The sequence below is a fragment of the Marmota monax genome, unplaced genomic scaffold (assembly GCF_021218885.2).
Source record: "Marmota monax isolate L192 unplaced genomic scaffold, Marmota_monax_Labrador192_F-V1.1 WCK01_AAM20220418_F8-fsc00053, whole genome shotgun sequence".
Lineage (NCBI taxonomy): Eukaryota > Metazoa > Chordata > Mammalia > Rodentia > Sciuridae > Marmota > Marmota monax.
Window position 1 is genome coordinate 9,847,315 of NW_026693153.1, and position 18,641 is coordinate 9,865,955.

The window sequence follows — 18,641 nt, forward strand, 5'->3', positions numbered from 1 at the left end:
AAGAAAAAATTAAAGTGACTGCAATGATAATTTCTATGCAGAAATAGAAGGAATTAGATTTTGTCAGAAATTGTTATCTGAAACCTGGTTGGTTGTTCTAAATAGACTATACTGGTTTCTTGTCATCCACACTGAAATTTTTTAACAGCCAAGAATCAACATAAGGCTCAGTTGGGGCACGTCACAGACTGCTCAGCTCTTGCTGAATCTGATGAGTTTTTCAATTGTGTTGATAGTTTCTGTATCAAAGCAGGCAATGCACATCTTTTATTAAACCAGGCAAACAAAGATGAGACAGTCAATATTAAGATGCTGAGATATTCCTGAACTATACTATTGAACAGGACTGCTTGGACTGTTCAGGAGATCACATTTTTATGACTACTAAATATCTACAAAAAAGCATATTCTGTTTAGTTATTCACATACTCTTTCAAAAGAAGCTGTCTCAAAAATTTAGCATAGGCTGAAATGTATAGTAAATGGGAATGTGAAATGATGTTGTTTTATCTTCCCTCTAAATATTCATCATAGCTATGTAGAGAAACTATAATTTCATGTAGAAGTGAGTAGTGAGACAGGGTCCCAGTATGTATTTACTTTTTGTGATAGTGATTACTTACATAGATTAGGGTATTTAGATTTATAATACAACAACAATAAAAATGTATTCTCTGATGTGTAACATAGAGGTGTGTCTACATGGAACAAGAGGGAAACAGAGAAGGAGGGAGGGAGGGTTACTAATGAAGAAGGGAGGAAGGAAGGAGCAAAGGAAGGAAAGAAGGAAGATCATAAATAATTACAAGTAACATTCATAGAAAGCTTAACCCACTTTCTCATTCAGCATTTTTCAACATAACAGAATTTAAAATTCATTTAAATGCAATCAAGACTTAAATGAACTCAGTGTCCTGAAAAAGAGGATAGAGTAATAGAAGAATAAGATACAGAAAGAGAATTCATTTTCAGAGGCTAATTTATAACTTGTTTTTGGCATTAGATTTCCCTTTTAACTTTAGATGAAAATCTTCTGAAAACCTTACACTTTATTCAAAAACGCTTTATATTGGAAATCACTAGGATGATGCCATATCATACGTATGGAGGGTATGTAGGATCTTTACAAAATAAAAAAGTACCTGTTCCTTATTAGGTCACCATGCCTTGTACTGCTGAATGAGAGGACAAATGGGGGAACAGTAAGAGGTATAGGTTGTTGATGACATGATATGTCATTTGGAAAATCTTTATCCTTAACAATTTGAAAGTCACACTTCTTGAAACTGAGATAACTAACACCTTCTACAGAACTTCCGTTTGTAAGAGCATTAGTGAAGCAGTTGCCTGAACTCCACTGAAGTCCCAAGCTGTCGCTAACAAGCTAGGTGTTGAGGAAGTTTCTGTCGCCTCATTAATAAGGAGAAAAAGGAGTGGACTCTGCCTGCAATTGTACTTTTTACCTCAAAAACTACTTCTAGAGTCAGTGAAATCAAAGATCATCAGCAAGAAATTTGGTAATATCTCTAACGTTGAAGTTTCTGTAAATTTAATGCATAATTCATTAAATGTCTTACTCATTGAAAGGACTTTTCCCCCCAGAGCTCCTAGTGCCTAAATTAATCTCTGTAGGGAAACAAAAATACACACAAGGCTAGAGTGTATCCCTGTAAAGTAAAACTAGAAGATTCTAGGTACCATGATAAATGTCTTACTCTGTCAGTTCCCCTACAACAAATTATACTTTTTGGAAGTACAATGGCACATTCCAAATTATTGTTTATGAAACCATTTTTTCTTTAAGAAGTCAAAGTTCCTAAAATCCAACACCATTTTCTTAAACATTCTCTGGGGAAAAAGAAACATTTCTTCCCTGGTGCATCATTTTGATTTTATGAAGATATTAGCTATCTCTAAATAATACATTTCCTGGGACCACTAAAAATATTGACTAGCTATGGAAAAATAGTTTGTGAGTATAAATGAAAAGGTAGAATGCCCTGTTTGTAAACAAAATTAAATAAAAATCGTAAGAGCTAAAGATAGTAGGCATATTTATTCCAAATAGAAACTGAAGCTATAGTTAATTTTTTATGAAAATATTGCTGAATATTTTCTAGTGTTGTGGTCATTTGGTTAAAAACAACTTTCCTTTGAAAATTACACTGTGGTACTAGCATATTGGTTACTGGTTTCCTGTACTTGAAAATTTACTTTTTGAATTATTCACAATGGTGATTGATTACATCTTTTAATATTCTCCATTACACTTGCCTTAGATCAGACATTCATCATGCCAGTATACTTAGTATTTATTTAATTAAAGTGCTTCTATTGTGTACATACCAGTAGTAGAAATTACTGAAAAACTGAGAAGAGGAAGGCTTTTTAGAAAATTGCATCAGTAAAACACATATTCAAATAAAGGCAAAATTTTTTTCTATAATATGGTAGGTTGAAATAATAGGAATAGGTTTTTAGCAATTTACTGTATCTTACACAGATCATTACACAAGGACCATTACATAATAAAGTCGAGTTTTGAAAATCTAATCAGAGACAAAAATTGGAAATGACTGGACTCTCTGAGTCATAAAATCATGCTGCATTTCTAGGTAAGTGGATTCTACATATCCACCATTCTAGGCTGAAGTACTGACCCATAATGGAGAAAGGTTATAGAATTATGAGGACAAACAGGAAATACGGGAAAAGGTTATTTTCTTTCTTATAATTTGAAGAAAGGAATCAATTCAGATAAGGTCAAAAGGTTGTTTTCAGCCACATACTTGTAAAAATAAAACCCCAAATATAAATTCCAATTTTCCCCCTCTCAGGTAAGCTTCAAAGAGCAACCTAAAGCAAAACTCATTATTATATAAAAGCTTTTAAAATGCAAGAAGGAAAAAAAATCAAAGCAAAAACACCTAGGCAGCATTATGCTTCCTAGTAAGCCTCAAATGAGATGCTCCCTAGTATGTTTTTGGGAAACTGAACTAGCTTGGTAGCATATGACTAAATGTTACCACACCCAGGAGGCACTTGAGTTTCAAAATGCTTCAAGGCATTTTTTTTTTTTTTTTAACAGCATCATGTCAGGGAAACAAAACAAAACAAAACAAAACCCAAGACTCCAGTCTTGCACTCATATCATTAGCTCAGGCTAAGTTGCCTCTCATTTAAGTGGTGAGAATATTTTCCCTACGTCTTGGCTCTGTGGGGATTTGGTTATTTAATGTTGCCTGCTGTTCATGTTTTGCTTCCATTCTCTTCTGTGAAGCACATTCCACAGTATAAGTGATGGAGGGGAGAGCCGCAGTGCCCTTGATGTCTGTCATCTTCAGAGCTTGTGTGGCTCCAGCACATGTACTTCCAGTATGTAGTAAGTAACACTTATTTAGAATGTGGATGAAAAATACCATAAAACATTATCCTGAGATACGTTATAAGGAAGGAAAACTAAACCTCATCATTTAGAAAGTAGAAAGCAGCCATGCACTTACAATGTGCCTGTGATATATTTCTGTTAATGAGCTAAATATGCCAATCATTAAAATTTTATTTAATATATTTAACAAATATAAGAACAAGATGGTACATTTCATAAATTTTTGAGAACAAGACACAAATTCTGCCCAAAGGATTTATATTTCTAAACATTCTTTTGCTAATAAGAAACAATGGAAAGGCTGGGGTTTTGGCTCATTGGTAGAGTGCTTGCCTGGCACGTGTGAGGCACTGGGTTCAATCCTCAGCACCGCGTTAAAAACAAACAAACAAACAAACAAAAACAACAACCAAAGGTATTGTGTACATCTACAACTAAAAATTTTTTTAAAAAAGAAACAATGGAAATGCTTCTCTTGTGATAGACTGGCATACATAATTAAAGATGCATTGATCTCATTGTGTAGAACTTTGTGGTGTGCAGATACTTCTTGAAAACTGGGACTTCTATAGTACAGCTTAAAGGACAGAATCATAAACTTTGGTAACCAGTGGCTGGAACTTCAGTTTGACCACTCACTAGCTCCTTGATATACCAATACTAAACCTCAATTATCTAGAAATGGGAGTAATAATTTACCTCATAGAATTATCTGGAATATCAAGTAAGCTAATAATCTAAAATACTTGAAAATTTAAGATGTTGTTATCACTGACTAATTAACCATCCTCTATGTAACAAGTGCCATACATAATACATTACCATTTATTCTTTTGAATTTGGCAGTTGGATATTTAGAACCTCAGTAAAGAGTATTTCAGAAACTTTAAACTGGAGCTGGGGTTGTGGTTCAGTGGTATAGTGCTCACCTGGCCTGTGTGAGGCACTGGGTTCAATCCTCAGTACCACATAAATTTAAATAAATGAAATAAAGGGGTTGTGTCCATTTACAACTAAAAAAATTAAAAAAAGAAACTTTAAACTACTTGCCAAAAATTACATGGTCAATGAATTGTGGAGCTGGCATTTGATCCTGGATCTTTCTAGCTCTGATCTAGGGGTTGTTTTGTCTCTCATTGCTGCCAGGGCAACATCTAGGGACATTTTTGATTGCCACAACTGGTGAAGTGCTACTGAAGTCTGGCATGTAGAGACTGGGTACCCTACAAATTATCCTATAATGCACAGGACAACACCCACAGCAAAGAACTATCTGGTCCAAAATGTCAATGGTTCTGAGGTGGAAAGAAGTCTAACCCTACTGGTTTTTTTCAGTATAACCTACTGCCTCATTAGAATCTAGTAATGAACACTGTAACTATTTTGGTGCCAGTTGATATTTGTAATAAAGTTGCTCTTAAAAATGATGTATACAGGTGAATGTGGTGGTGCATGTCTGTAATCTCAGTGACTAAGGAGGATGAAGCAGGAGGATTGCAAGTTCGAGGCCAGCCTCAGCAATTTAGTGACATAAAATAAACAAAATTAAAAATAAAAATAAAAAGGGCTGGGGATGTAGCTTAGTAGTAAAGTACCCTTGGGCTTAATCCACAGACAAAAAAAATAAATAAATAGATAAAGGAAAAAAAGACGATGTATACCAATAAAGGGGAAAAAAATATACTTCCAGCAGCACTTGGGGAATTCCTCCTTCTTTTGATGTGATTATGGGAAAGTTTCCAGTCACAGTATTCCCCCTACCTCAGAATGTAGAGAGGCATGAAGACCTAGCTGGACAATCATAGCGTCAGTTTCCCTGACAGTTTTGGTTGAGGGTTTGGCAAGGGTCTAATGCAGCCAGGGTCTCCTCCGGGATTGGTACTTATAAATTTGTACAGAGAGGTCTTGTTGTTCTGGGATTGTTAAACTGGAATACTGAGTCCTACAGTATAAGGAAAATAGCAAAGAACTTAGCAATAGGAGAGAATGAGGTCAAGGAAACTAGGGAACTGTTAAAAGTACTGCAAGATCCCTTGGACCCAGCGTGCTACATCATCTTAGTTTCATGATGAAATTTTTTTTCTTATTTTTGCTTAAGTTAGTTCAGGTTAGGTTCCTATTATTTACAATCTAAAGAATGTCGAATAATAGTTTTCATGCTTTATTTGCATATATTTAAAGAAATAACTGCTATATTCACATAGTATTCTTCCTATTTTTTTTTTAAGACAGAAAACAAAGCCTCTACTCTTGATAAGTGTCACTCTAGTTGGAGGTGAGGGTAAGAGGGTAAGACTTACAAATACTAGAACCTTATCTCCTTACCTGAATAAAGAGTTTTTGAGCAAGGGCTAGGTTTACTTTGTCGTTTTTTTTTTTTTTTCAGTACTGAAGATTGACTCCAAAGCAAGTATTCTATCACTAAGCTATATCCTCAGTTGTTTTTATTTTTAATTTTTGAGTTAGGGTCTTACTAAATTGCCCAGGCTGGCCTGGAACTTGCTACCCTCTTGTCTCAAACTTTTGAGTAGCTGGAGTTAGAGGAATGTGCCATCACATTTCGCTCTTTGATCTTTTTTAACTGTACTTATATATGGGGTATAGTGTGAAAATTCCATACTTATATACAATGTATAATGATCAAACAGGGTAATTAACATTTTTGTTTCCATAAACTTTTGCCATTCATTTCTTTGCAGGGAACCTTCAAAATCCTCTCTTCTGGCTCTTATTATTATAAACATATAGTCATTTCTTGTAGATTATAGATGTCCTACTGTGCTATATAGAATGCTAGAACTTATTCCTCCTACGGAATTATTATTGGACCATCCTCTACGCTTGCTTACCTCCTCTTCCTGTAACCATTACTGTTCTACTCTCTACTTCTACGAAATCAAGTTGTTTAGCATTGACATGTGAGAACATTTCAGAATTTGTCTTTCTGTGCCTGCCTTATTTTACTTAACACAATGGTGGATTATGTTTCCTCACTCCCCATCTTGTCCCACAGGCACACCTGGTTTATTGAGTGGCAGATGTTTAAGGAAGTATCTGCTCAGTGGCTAAGTAAATGACAAATACTATTATTTTTTGTTATATTTTTTAGGGACTAGTGTTCTGCACACTCTGCTTTTTCTCATTTCCTTTTCCTACCACACAATACCACTGACCTTTGGGAAACTCATTATGTTATTCACTAATGCAGATTCTGCGAACTCAGAATTGTTCATTGTAACAAAATACATTGCAGTCTGCAGAATGAAGAAACTATTTCATAAACACTATCTGAAATTTCCTAAACTCACTTAAATATCACAAAGCATGGTGACATTCTATTTGATCCGTGCCCAAAGCTTTGCTAAATTCACCAAAATAAAATAAAAACGTATAGCTGAAATTTTATTTTCTATTTGATGACGTTCCTTATTTAAAATGCATCTTGGCTGGACTAAGTCAAACGTAAGACTATATACTTTGACCAAATGAATGAAGAATGCAGGACAAATAGGGAAGAGCCAGTATTTTGAGAGAGCAGCTTGGAAATTTTTGATTAAGCTATTTTTGCTTCCAAACTGAAATTCTGGTTATAGGATCTGTCACAGATATGCTAACTTTCAATATGTTTAGCTGAACAGAATTCCAACTCTCTTTACTATAGCTGCAAAAAATATTCACAAGATACATAAAAGATCTTAGCTTTTTCTACTTTGCTCTAGTCTTGTGTTGATCTGAGGACCTTCAGGTTTGTTTCCCTGCCCCAAAGCCCACCCCTGCCACCCCCCCACCCCCCGTTCTCTTGTTTGAGTATTATTTGATCACCAACACCAAGACAATGAAAATACATTAACTTAGACCCTACCTGGGCATGGAAAAGCAACAAGGCTCTGAGTGGAAGAAGAGATCAGTTTTATGCCATGGCATTGGCAATCCTGAATGAATGAAAATGGGCTTAATGTCAGGAGTCTCTTCCTGGCTGCAACAGCTTTTCCGGTTCCAGATAGGGTCTCTGTGGCCAAACAAGACTTAATAGACAAAATCAGTCTCTAAATGGTCATCATGGACACATATCATCAAGACCCATGGCCAGAATGGCTGGGTAAACTGTTGGACAACATCCAGACAGGGAGAGCCTGACAGCAGCGTCCATACTAGTGTAGGCAATTTACAGGGCAGTCTATGTTGAAAACTGCACATTGGAGCCTTTTCCTGCAGAAGCTGCTCTCCTAAAGTATCTATCTTGTGGTCTGGCATTTTCACTTGTACCTGCTCCACTCTCTGGAAATCCTATCTAATTCTTGGCACCTGCACAGAGATCTGAATAATCCTAAACTTCAAGAAAGAGCAATTTAAATCATTCATTTGCTGAGAAAAGGGTGACAATGATTTTTTTTCAGTGATTATAAAATCATAGCATGTTATTGTTAAAAGAGACATTAAAAAATCTTTTGACCCAGTCCCTTTAATGGATTTATTGGTCACAGAATGTTGGTACTTTGAAAAGGTAAGTGACTTTTGTGGTTGAATTATGATTCACATAACCATTGCCACAGTAACTAAATAGGTGACTACAATGTACCCGAGGAGGTAAGAAAAATTAGGGGACTAGAAACATCATGTATGTGTTCTTTATATTTATTTGTCTCTTCCATTATAAAATAACTATTTATGAATGTCTAAAAAGAATGACTAGTTATGAATTTTCTGAACATGAATGACTTATGAATATATTTTATAATATACATAATTTATTTTAATGAAGTCCTCAGCATTTATCTTCCTCTTCTTTTTATCTCCATAATAGTGATTATCATGTCACATATTATATATTTTAATTATTTATTTTGTCTCTAATTTTTAATTTTATTTATAGTATATCTGTCTCCCATTAAAATGTAAATTTCACAAGGCCATGAAATCACTACTTCTATGTGAGGAGCTACCGTGGACCCTACACCAAACCACCATGAAAGACACAATTATTCCCTCTTCTCTTTTCGTTGGCCACAACTTATTATAGAAGTTTATTGGAATTATTTTCTAAGTGTACTGACGAATCACTTAATATGTGATTTTTAGGAAAATCATGTCACTTATCTATGCTTCAGTTTTGTGACCAAGGAAACAATGGGATTGAACAAAATAATCCTTATGGTTCTTTCTAGGTGTTACACTTGTTCTCTTTTGTATCTCTAGTTCCTATATTCGAGAAAGCACCCGATAAATGTTTTTAAATGAATATATTGGTACAGCATTTGTATATAATGTGCAAATAAATTTACATGTCATCTGTGGATGCCGAAGAACTGTTTACTCTTATGGGTATATTACTATATCCTCTGAGGCAATTTTTAAAATTGCATTTCTGTCAGGGAACAGGTTAACACAAAGACTAAGTAGGATACTAGTTAAGAAGGTACTTAAAGTACAGCAGCTTCTATACAGTGAGGACTATAACTCATCTAGAAGGGACCTAATTCTAGGGATTTGCTTGAATGGCATATTTTAGTCATATCAAACCAGGACAAGTAGACTCTTGGGTTTAGAGTAGTGACTGAATTCATGGTTTCTATTGCTTAAGTATAGTTAACTGGTTAAAAATCAAAATAAACATATTAACAAGAAAAACAAATAAAAGCCATAACAAAAAAATGTGAGTTCTTTTCAGCAGTGAAGGGACAGATTTCTGCTCCTAGAACTCAACATTAGGAAGAGCTAAAAAGGAGGTCAGGAATTGCCCCAAACAAGGTCCAGTGTCAGGGAAGAGCAATGAGGTCCTTCAAATCAGATTCTCTGGAGAATACTAGGCTCTAGGTAGATGATGTGGCTCTAAAATGCCTAAGTTTCAGGGGTAGAGCAGAGATTGCTGTATATGGTCTCTTTGTGTGTGAGGCTAGATGTTCTACAGCACCCAGCCACACTGGCTTTCGGTTTTGTTGTTGTGACTGGGAGAGCAAGGAATGAGCAGTGTGTTTGACCTCAAACCTGCTGCTGTGTGGGTTTCTGAACTTGGCATTCTCTCAGAGTTCATATACACTCACAGAAATAAGCAGGACTCAGCTGCAAAAGTAATACTACATGACAGGGAGAAACATTAGCTTTGCTCAGCTGACCAAAAGCCCAATGTGTCTGTATCCCACATTAGAAGAGCATAAACTTTCTCTGTGATTAAGTCTTTAGAGAATTGAACAATTTGAAAGCCAGGGAGGAAGAATCTAAGTGTGGGGTGAGGAGGTCTGGGCGGGTTGCTCAAGTGATTAACTGAAAAAAGGAACAGGATATTGCAATAGTTGTATTCTGTATGGTTTAGGGCTTATTTATGATTACATAGTCTTTTTTGCATATATGAACATTCAAAATCACATTAGAGGTGATTTCCCTTCACCCTTGTCTCAGAACCATCAGATGCTTTGAGGAAGGCAAGTGAGTAGTTAAAGCCTGAATTCTGAGATGAGGAAGTGGGGAATGAGACATATTGCCAGCTTATTGGCATTGTTGGGATACCTACATCTTCTGATCACTGTTCCTGTCACTATGGACAGGTTCTAGAACAATTGCACAAATGATCATCTATCTCAAAAGAGCCTTACTAGATGGTATATCTATAATGCATTGAAAGCATTCATTCTTTTTCTTCTAAGTGGTATCTAGCTTTTGACAGTTGTTCATTGAATTTTCTATGAAAAAAATGAAAAGTAAACATTATTCTTTTTTTGTTTTGTTTTGTTTTACTTGTAGGTCAAGGCCAGTTCATTAGCACAGTCTTGCTTCATTAGAACAATGATTAAGAAATGGATAAGATACTCACAGGGCAAAGCCCATCAGCTGACCCCAGGATCCAAAATCAGCTGAAGGTAAAGGGTTCCTCACTTCTCAAACCCAGCCTCTGGCACTGAGCAACTCACAGAAAGATAGGGCTAATTTGTGTGAGGATAAAAGGTGTATTTCTCCCCCAAGGCTTAAGTGTTTATTTTCACAAAATGACTGAAGTCTCCATGTACTTACATCTTGGTTAGACATTTCCCAGTAAGGTCTCTCTCCATAGGACATGACCTCCCACATGACGATGCCATAGCTCCATGCATCACTTGCAGAGGAGAATTTTCTATAGGCAATAGCTTCTGGGGCTGTCCACCTTATAGGGATTTTCCCACCCTGAAAAGCAAAGTGAAGATTTTTTTCAGCTGGCCCACAAGTGAAATAAGAAACAAAATGTTCTTCAATTAAACGTCTTTTGTTAGAAAGATCTAAATACTTTATAGTAATATTAGTGTTTTAAATTAAAATCAAAAGAAATCCAGAGGTCTGGGGTTGTGGCTCAGTGGTAGAGTGCTTGCCTAGCATGTGTGAGGCACTGGGTTTGATTTTCAGCATTGTGTATAAGTAAATAAAATAAAGGTCCATTGACAGCTAAAAAGTATTTAAAAAAGAAAGCCAGAATTATGTTAAAATGTCAGAAATATTTTCCCTTAATAGTTATTCTGTAAAAAAAGAAAAAAAAACAGTTTTAATGGAAAAAAGTTACACTTCAGAAATATTTTATTTCATTTATTAAATGTATTTTTACCTTAGATTCACACAATTAAGCCCACTATTATGCCACTTGAAGAGAGTTCCAGATTATAGAACATTAAAACTAAATTTCATTGAACACTCATTAAACATTGTATTGCATTTATAAATAATAATGATGATAAAGCTCTAATTTAATTGAAGACAAGTAGTTAAACACAGAGCTGTGACGTTCTGCACCAACCCCATGTTTACCAAAATTTTATTTCCTTTTCTTTTGTTGGCTATTACATTTATTTAGAAATGTTCTTTAACTCTATACTAGAACACCTGAGAAGAATAATATTTTTTGAACACTGTAGGTTACTTTATATTTTCTTTCTTCAGTGTTCTAGTTAGCATTTGAACATATTTAAAGAGATTAAATGGCATGAATTCAATCTATACTGCTCAAGTATTAAAGCCCACCATTCTGTTATACTTAACTTTTATTAACATTTATTACATTTTATCTGTTGAAACACTCTATAAACCCCTTTATACTGTAATGACAAGAATAAAACAATTCATCCATTTGATTTACAATCTTTAAAATCTCTGCCCCTCTGAAATGTCAGGATGAGCAGCTGCAAGCAACCAGGATGCCACTAGATGGAGCTAGAGAACAAGGAGTGGCTCCCAGACTGCTCTCAAATAGTGGAGATTGAGGGCAAAATTATCTTCCATTATCTTCCATTGAGGGCAAAATTATCTTCATCTTAAGAACCCACTACAATGGGATTGTTCCAACATCACCATTTTCATGATAACAGCAGGTGATCACCCACTGTGTGCAAAGTCTGGTGTTTCAAGTAGTAAGGGTGAAAAGAAAGGAAGAATGTGTTTCTGGCCCTTGAGGAATTTAGATTAAAGCTGAATTTATTAACTGAATAATAATCTAATCATGACTTATTTAGTAATCTAAACAGTACATACTTGAAGAGTAAAAGAATTCACTCAAAATAGGAACAATTTATGTTTCACAAGGCAAATTAGAGAATTAATGGAACTCTCATTTCAAAGACTCAAACCATAAAATTGTTAGAAAGAACCTTGGGGTAAATACCTTCAGCTGGTTTCCCTGGTTTTAAAAGTGAGCAAACAGAGTTCAGAGATTAGAGATTGAGAGGTTTAGAGATTCCTCACTATCTTATTAGGAACCTAAAGTTCTACCAGTGCTTTCAAAACAGAATTATGGGACATTGATTTACAGAAGTCAATACTTCAGCATGGGGGGAAAATTGGACACAAGTAACTTCAGTGTTTTAACACAGATAGTTATTACCACATATCATGACAAAATAATGGAAGAAATCCTGAAGAAAGCCTGGAGTTTTCATGTTTTGGGGCAGAAGTTTAAAGTAGTACCAAATTAGACCAGAAAATTAAATTTACAAAATTGATGATAGCAGCTGGTGGGCAGGGAAGTGCAAGGAGATAGGATTTATTCTTTTAAAGTAGGGTTGCCAGAGAAGATACAGGTCCAATAGTTAAATCTGAGTTTTGGACAAATAACAATTTTTTTAAGGATAAGTATATCCCATGAAGAATGTTTTTGTGCGTGACCCAAATATTAAATGAGATCTGTGTATACTAAAAATATTCATCATTTATCTGGAATTCTAATTTAAATGGATATCCTATATTTTTATCTGCTAAATATAGGAATACTAATCTAAGACACTAAAATCAGAAATGGAAACAGTGTTAATGTTCCATTAACTGAACATAAAGTGGTGTTCTGAGAAAACTGGTATAATCTTTATGATTATGATTGAGGGACAAAGGTACTCTAACTTGTATTTGTGCATTAATACTACCGCATTCTTTGCGTTTTGTATGTTTGGGGCTAAAGTGCCTCAGTTTTGTGGCTCTGAACATTGAGTAAAACTCACGCTTGTTTCAAGTATGGAAGCCACGCATTCAGAGAATAAACACGGTATCTGTAGATTTGACATTACAACAGCAGAGCAGTAGTTTCATCTAGCATTTCTGACTCTGGATCTTTCTTTGTTCTGGCAAACAATATGTGGAACTGCTAATCTGCCTGGATGAATGACAATTATAGTCTGCCTGAGTGTTCCTTTGCAAAATCTTTGTAAGTTAAGACAGTCCCTCCCAACACACACACACACACACACACACACACACACAAGTTAATGGTTATTTTATGGTCATTTACTCATTCATTTTTATAAATAATGTCTCACATCTTATATTAGTGATTCACACATTTATATTTCAAATGACAATATCACATATAAATGATGACTTTATCACTTTCCTTCATGAGATTTTATTTTACCCTCAAGGGGAAGCTAGTTCATAACATTTGATAAATAGCATCACTACCTATCATGAACTGAACCGTGTTCCCCTAAAATTCATATGCTGAAGCTCTAAGCCCCAATGTGGCTATATTTAAAGGCAGGATTTTTAAAGGGGTAATTAAGGTTAAATGAAGTCATAAGGGTATGACTGTCCTCCAAATGACTGGTGTATCCTAATAAGAAGATGAAGAGCCCCCAGAGTCATGCAGGCACAGGGAAAAGGCCATATGAGGACATCCTTGAGAAGCAGTCAGCCATCTGTGAGCCAAAAAGGGAGTCCTCAGGAGGAGCCAAACTTGCTAATACCTTGATCTTGGACATAGCCTCCAGAACTGTGAGGAATAAATTTCTTTTTTACCAAGTCTGTGGTATTTTCTCATAGCAATACTAGCAGACTAATTAATACTCTGCCACAGTCAAAAACTAACATTTTTTTCAAAGTATTTGTTAAAATTAACACTACTGCAAATTGAACAGTACATCTTTATTTCAAATTCTATTACAAGTGTTATCTTGAAGTGAAAGTGTTAGCTAGAAAAAAATCTTAAAATTTGAAAAAAAAGGAGTAAAAGTTTAGGGTAGAAAACACAATGCAAAATAACAAAAATGCATTATAAAGTGAACCTGATAGTATGCACAGAATGGAAAAATTTTGAACATATATGTAAGAGAGGTAAGGAAGCATTCAAATCATTTTTTTCCACTGGGATGATATGTGTTAAATATAGTTTAGTTCTAATTGCAATATGAGAAAGCAAGAAAGAGGCATTTAAATACTCTTGCCTGGTCTCTACTTCCTGCAGTAGAGAAATAGAAGCCAAGTTCATTTAAAAGAATAGTATAGAACAATTTAAATGTTTGTGGCTTAATCTTGCTTACTGTTTTCACCCAGATCTTGAATTATAAAGGGAATGCACTAAGGTGCTTTTTATTTTTTCCTCAAAACGTTAACCACCAGGTGTTTGTTTCAGGTTTCAGAAATGAACAAATAATACTTTAGATTTGAAATCCCAATCACCGGAACATTACTCCTTGCTTTACCATATGTTTATGAAAGATAAAAAGTTACCAAAGATGCTGATCAAAATGACTGAATGTAACTCAAAAGCAATGTCATTCAATAATTCCTTTTTATGTGGCAAGCTTCATCATTTAGCGAAAAAAGGAGAAACAGGAAATAAGCAAACTAGATTGCAACTGAAACTGTTGCTAGTAAACATTTCCCCCCACATTCCAAGTCATAGTCAGAACTTGTTATCTAATACACAGGTGGTGGGTGGTAGCTGAAAAAGCACTAAGGAGATAACCAGGAATTCTGTATACCTGTACATAACATAACATCCTTGTCTACACTAAAGCTCCGGTGTGGAGTTGTCTCCTATGTTTATTTAACTTCTGAGTTTTGGAATTTAACCCTCTGATCTTCAGAGGAGTGACCAGTCAATTGACATGCAGTAAGGTTATAGAGGCGAAATACTGAGACCCAAAGAGAGATTCCATAGAGAAGCAAACACTTTCATAAAGTCCCTCTCCATTTCACACTCATTGTATTTGATTGTTTATCTTTAAAGGAAAATGGTTTGAATAGACAATAAAAATAGCCATCAGATTTTCCATTTCTTATGTCCTCAATCGATAGCTGAGGTATTCAAACTTCAGTGAGAATAAGAATTATGGCACAGAAAACTTATCTATTATGCTTAAAGGATAATTTAAAGAATTTGTAGTGGCAATTTTGACTAAACAATATTATTTTTCATGAACTGCAAATTCCAAGTGAGATGCAACTCTACTGTAATTCATCATGTGACCCTGAGCAAGTCTTAACCCTCCAGACTTACATTTCAGATATGCAAAATGAGGGTATTTGAATTAATGGTTATTAAATAGTAAGCCATAATGATTTTTATTTTTAAACATTTGTGCATGGTCTCTCAGCTTCCAATAGATTGTAATAAGATAGATCAAAAGCACTGGTACCAAGACTGTGTGAGTGGAGAGGCTAATGGCAGACAAAAGAGGGGACAAATACATTCTTGGGCCACATCCTAGGCCAAAATTCAAAGGTCACAGTAATCATTCTAGATGGCAAGTAAGAGGTAAAGTAACTTTATATTTCTTGTTTAAAAAGGTAACAGTGTGGACAAGTAAGATCTTAGGATGGTATGACACCAAAACATGGATTTTCTGTTCTTTTTGCTTTTTAACTCTTAATGGATAACCACCAGTTATTTGGAGAAATCATATGAAGACTTATCAATGTCAGAAGATAATACTAATATGATTACTGAAGGATTACCTTAAATTTGACTTTCTTGTCAATGGGATTTTCTGTGTGGCAGAAGTGGTCTGATTTTGTGAGCACTGGCAGAGGGGTCAACATCCTTCAGACTCTGCCTTAATTCACTGTGGTGCCCCAGGAAATCATAGCAAATTACAGAAAGATCTCAAAAACCTCACTAGTTATACTGAAACCCCTCACTAGGATTGTGCATGCCTTTTTTTTTTTTTTTTTTTACTCTCTTTTTGTGGTGCTGGCATCAGACACAGGGCCTCACACATGCTAAGCAGGTGCTGTACCACTGAGCTACATTCCCAGACCCTCTGTGCATGCCTTTTAAAACTATTTCCCTACCCCTTCTCAGAGAGATATGTACACCCCACTTTCATTGTGGTTTGCTAATCTAGGGTGATTCTGGTGTTATATGAAGTTTTATTCTTTTCTAAAATATGGGGATGGTATGTCTTCACTGGAAGAATAATGGAGGACTAATGTTGGAATCCATTTGTAGTCACAAAGGTGACACTTCACATATTTTGACTTCTAGATGACATTTATTAAATGGATTAACTAAAAAGTATACATATCAACCTCTTATATATACCTCTTAGCTGCTACTACATAGCAGGAATTTAGTAAATGCTGTTTCCTTAGTTTGTGCATTTGTACCTTGTCTATTTTGGACCTGCTTAGATTCTAGTTCAGATCAGTACCCCACATTTCTCATTTGGAGTCACTGAAACCACTCTACAGTGCCAGGCTCCAGGGTGATCTTTCTCAGATAAAACTTATTTTTTTTTGGGGGGGGGATGGTACAGGACCTTGAACTCAGGGCACTCAACCACTGAGCCACATCCCCAGCCTTATTTTGTATTTTTTTAAATCTAGAGACAGGGTCTCACTGAATTGCTTAGCACCTCACTTTTGCTGAGGCTGCTTTGAACTCACAATCTTCCTACCACATTTTCTGAGCCACTGGGATTACAGGGGCATGCATCTCTCTGCCTGGCAGTCAGACAAGGGTTTAGGGGTCTTAGACACCAACTCAATTGTACTGATGGACAGGATCTGACCCAGTTTTAGTAATTTAGACCTTGTCTTGCCCAGTTCAAGGACATCTATGTGTCTTGGTCCCATAAGCTTGGTCCTATGCCTATATTCCTGCATTATTCTGTAAGTGCCCTTCCAAGATTGAGGTCATATCATATGCATCTTAATATTTCACAGGTGTAATTCTGTCATCAAAGATCATCATCATAGTTGAATGTTGGCAGGCCAGACTTCCGCCTTACGGCATGACCTGCTTGAAAATGATTGCCTGGGCTTGTCTTTCTTAGGCGTTTTTCTTCTCTATGAATCATTTTAAATAAACATGAGACTGTGGCACATTGGACAAGGCATTAAACAAATTCCTTCAAACTATGCTCAGCGACACTGTCGAGTACCCAGGGGTATATGGACAATGATTCTCCATCTGTACTACGGAATTCACAGATACCAGACTAGGATTTTCTTACTCTAAAAGAAAGACCCTTTTTAAAAGCATAGTGTTCCAAATATATATCATTCACTCTTTTTATTGAGACATAATATTTGCATATTTTTATGGGATACATTGTGATGATTTGTTACATATAACAATGTGTAATCATCAAGGAAGTAAGCATTTCCATCTCTTCAAATGTTAATAATTTTTATGTGCTAGGAATTTCTTACTCTTGTAATAATTTTGAAATATGTCATAGATTGTTTTAACCAACAGTTACCCTACTGTGCTGTGGAAAACTAGAATTAATTCCTCCTCTGTGTTTTGGTACCCTCATTTAATTTTCTTTCCATTACACCCAGCCTTCCCAGTCTCTAATAACCACTATTCCACTCTGTTCGTCTACTAGATTGACTTTTTTGTTGTTGTTGTTTGAGTACTGGGGATTGAATTTAGGGGCACTCAACCACTGAGCCACATCCCCAGACCTATATTTTATTTAGAGGCAGGGTCTCATGGATTTGCTTAGCACCTCGCTTTTGCTGAGGCTGGCTTTGAATTTGTGATCCTCCTGCCTCAGCCTCCTGAGCTGCTGAGATTACAGGTGTGGTATTACACCACGGCTAGATTGACTTTTTAGTTTTCAGAAGTCATTGGTTCTTAATAACTGCTATGGTTTGAATGTGTCCTCCGGAATTCATGGGCTGGAGAGACAGTTTAAGTTGTGACTAGGTCATAAAGGTTCTGCCCTCTTGAATATATTAATGCTATCAGCACAGAAGTGGGTCCCTCATAAAAGAATGAGTTTGGTTCAGTTCCCTTCCTTTCTCTCTTTCTTACTTGCGCATGCACAGAATGTCTTTCTCTCTTGCACTTGTATCACAGGGTAACGTAGGCAGCAAAAAGCCCTTCACCAGGTATAGGCCTTTGACTTCCCAGCCTCTGTAACTATAAGAAATAAATTTTTGTTTTTTTAAAATAAATTATCCAGTATTAAGTATTCTGTTATAGCAGCACAAAATAGACTAAGACAATAATTTTATAAGATAATAAATACTATAGAAATCTATGGTAAGTAGCATTGTTACAGAAAAAAATGTGAGACTAGCCTTTTTTATAATTTTTTATATGACAAAGATTTCTTGATGGTGTCCCTTGTCTGAGGCTTTAACTTCCGGTGCCCAGAATCTTAGCAAATGTGTTCCCTGAGGTCCAGAGTACTGAATTTTATGAACTCAGAGTTTATCAACTGTTTGGCCTTGGCCTGAAATAGGTTTGCAGCTAATTTTATCATGGCTAAGTGGTTATTGTTGCTGCTGTTGTTTTTCAAGTGAATCTACATGTCTGTCGACAGAGCTCTCTAGAGCTCCATCACTCCACCCTCTCGCTAAGGTGCTCATCAGGTACACTTGACCTATTTCCATTATCCTTCTGGCCCTGTAGGCTTTGCTGTCAGGCTCCTCCCCCTACTCTAACTCCAACTCAGCCTCCCTGTTCTGATTATGAAATAAACAATTATCTACTGTTGAAATTTATTTTAGAATGTAATTTTCAAAAAGAATAGGGACAGATGAGAAATCATTTCAAATAAACATGAATAGCTAA

The 18,641-nt window shown here is 35.7% G+C and overlaps 1 protein-coding gene across 9 annotated transcripts in view; it reads right to left on the reverse strand.

The window, feature by feature from the left end:
• Window positions 1-18,641, reverse strand: part of Epha6 (EPH receptor A6) — an 850,021-nt gene that overhangs the window by 20,983 nt on the left and 810,397 nt on the right. For all 9 annotated transcript variants that reach the window (XM_058582915.1, XM_058582914.1, XM_046455343.2 and 6 more), the window contains one exon: window positions 10,394-10,543. In XM_058582915.1, the coding sequence (XP_058438898.1) occupies window positions 10,394-10,543 (150 nt within the window). The remainder of the gene's footprint in view (window positions 1-10,393; window positions 10,544-18,641) is intronic.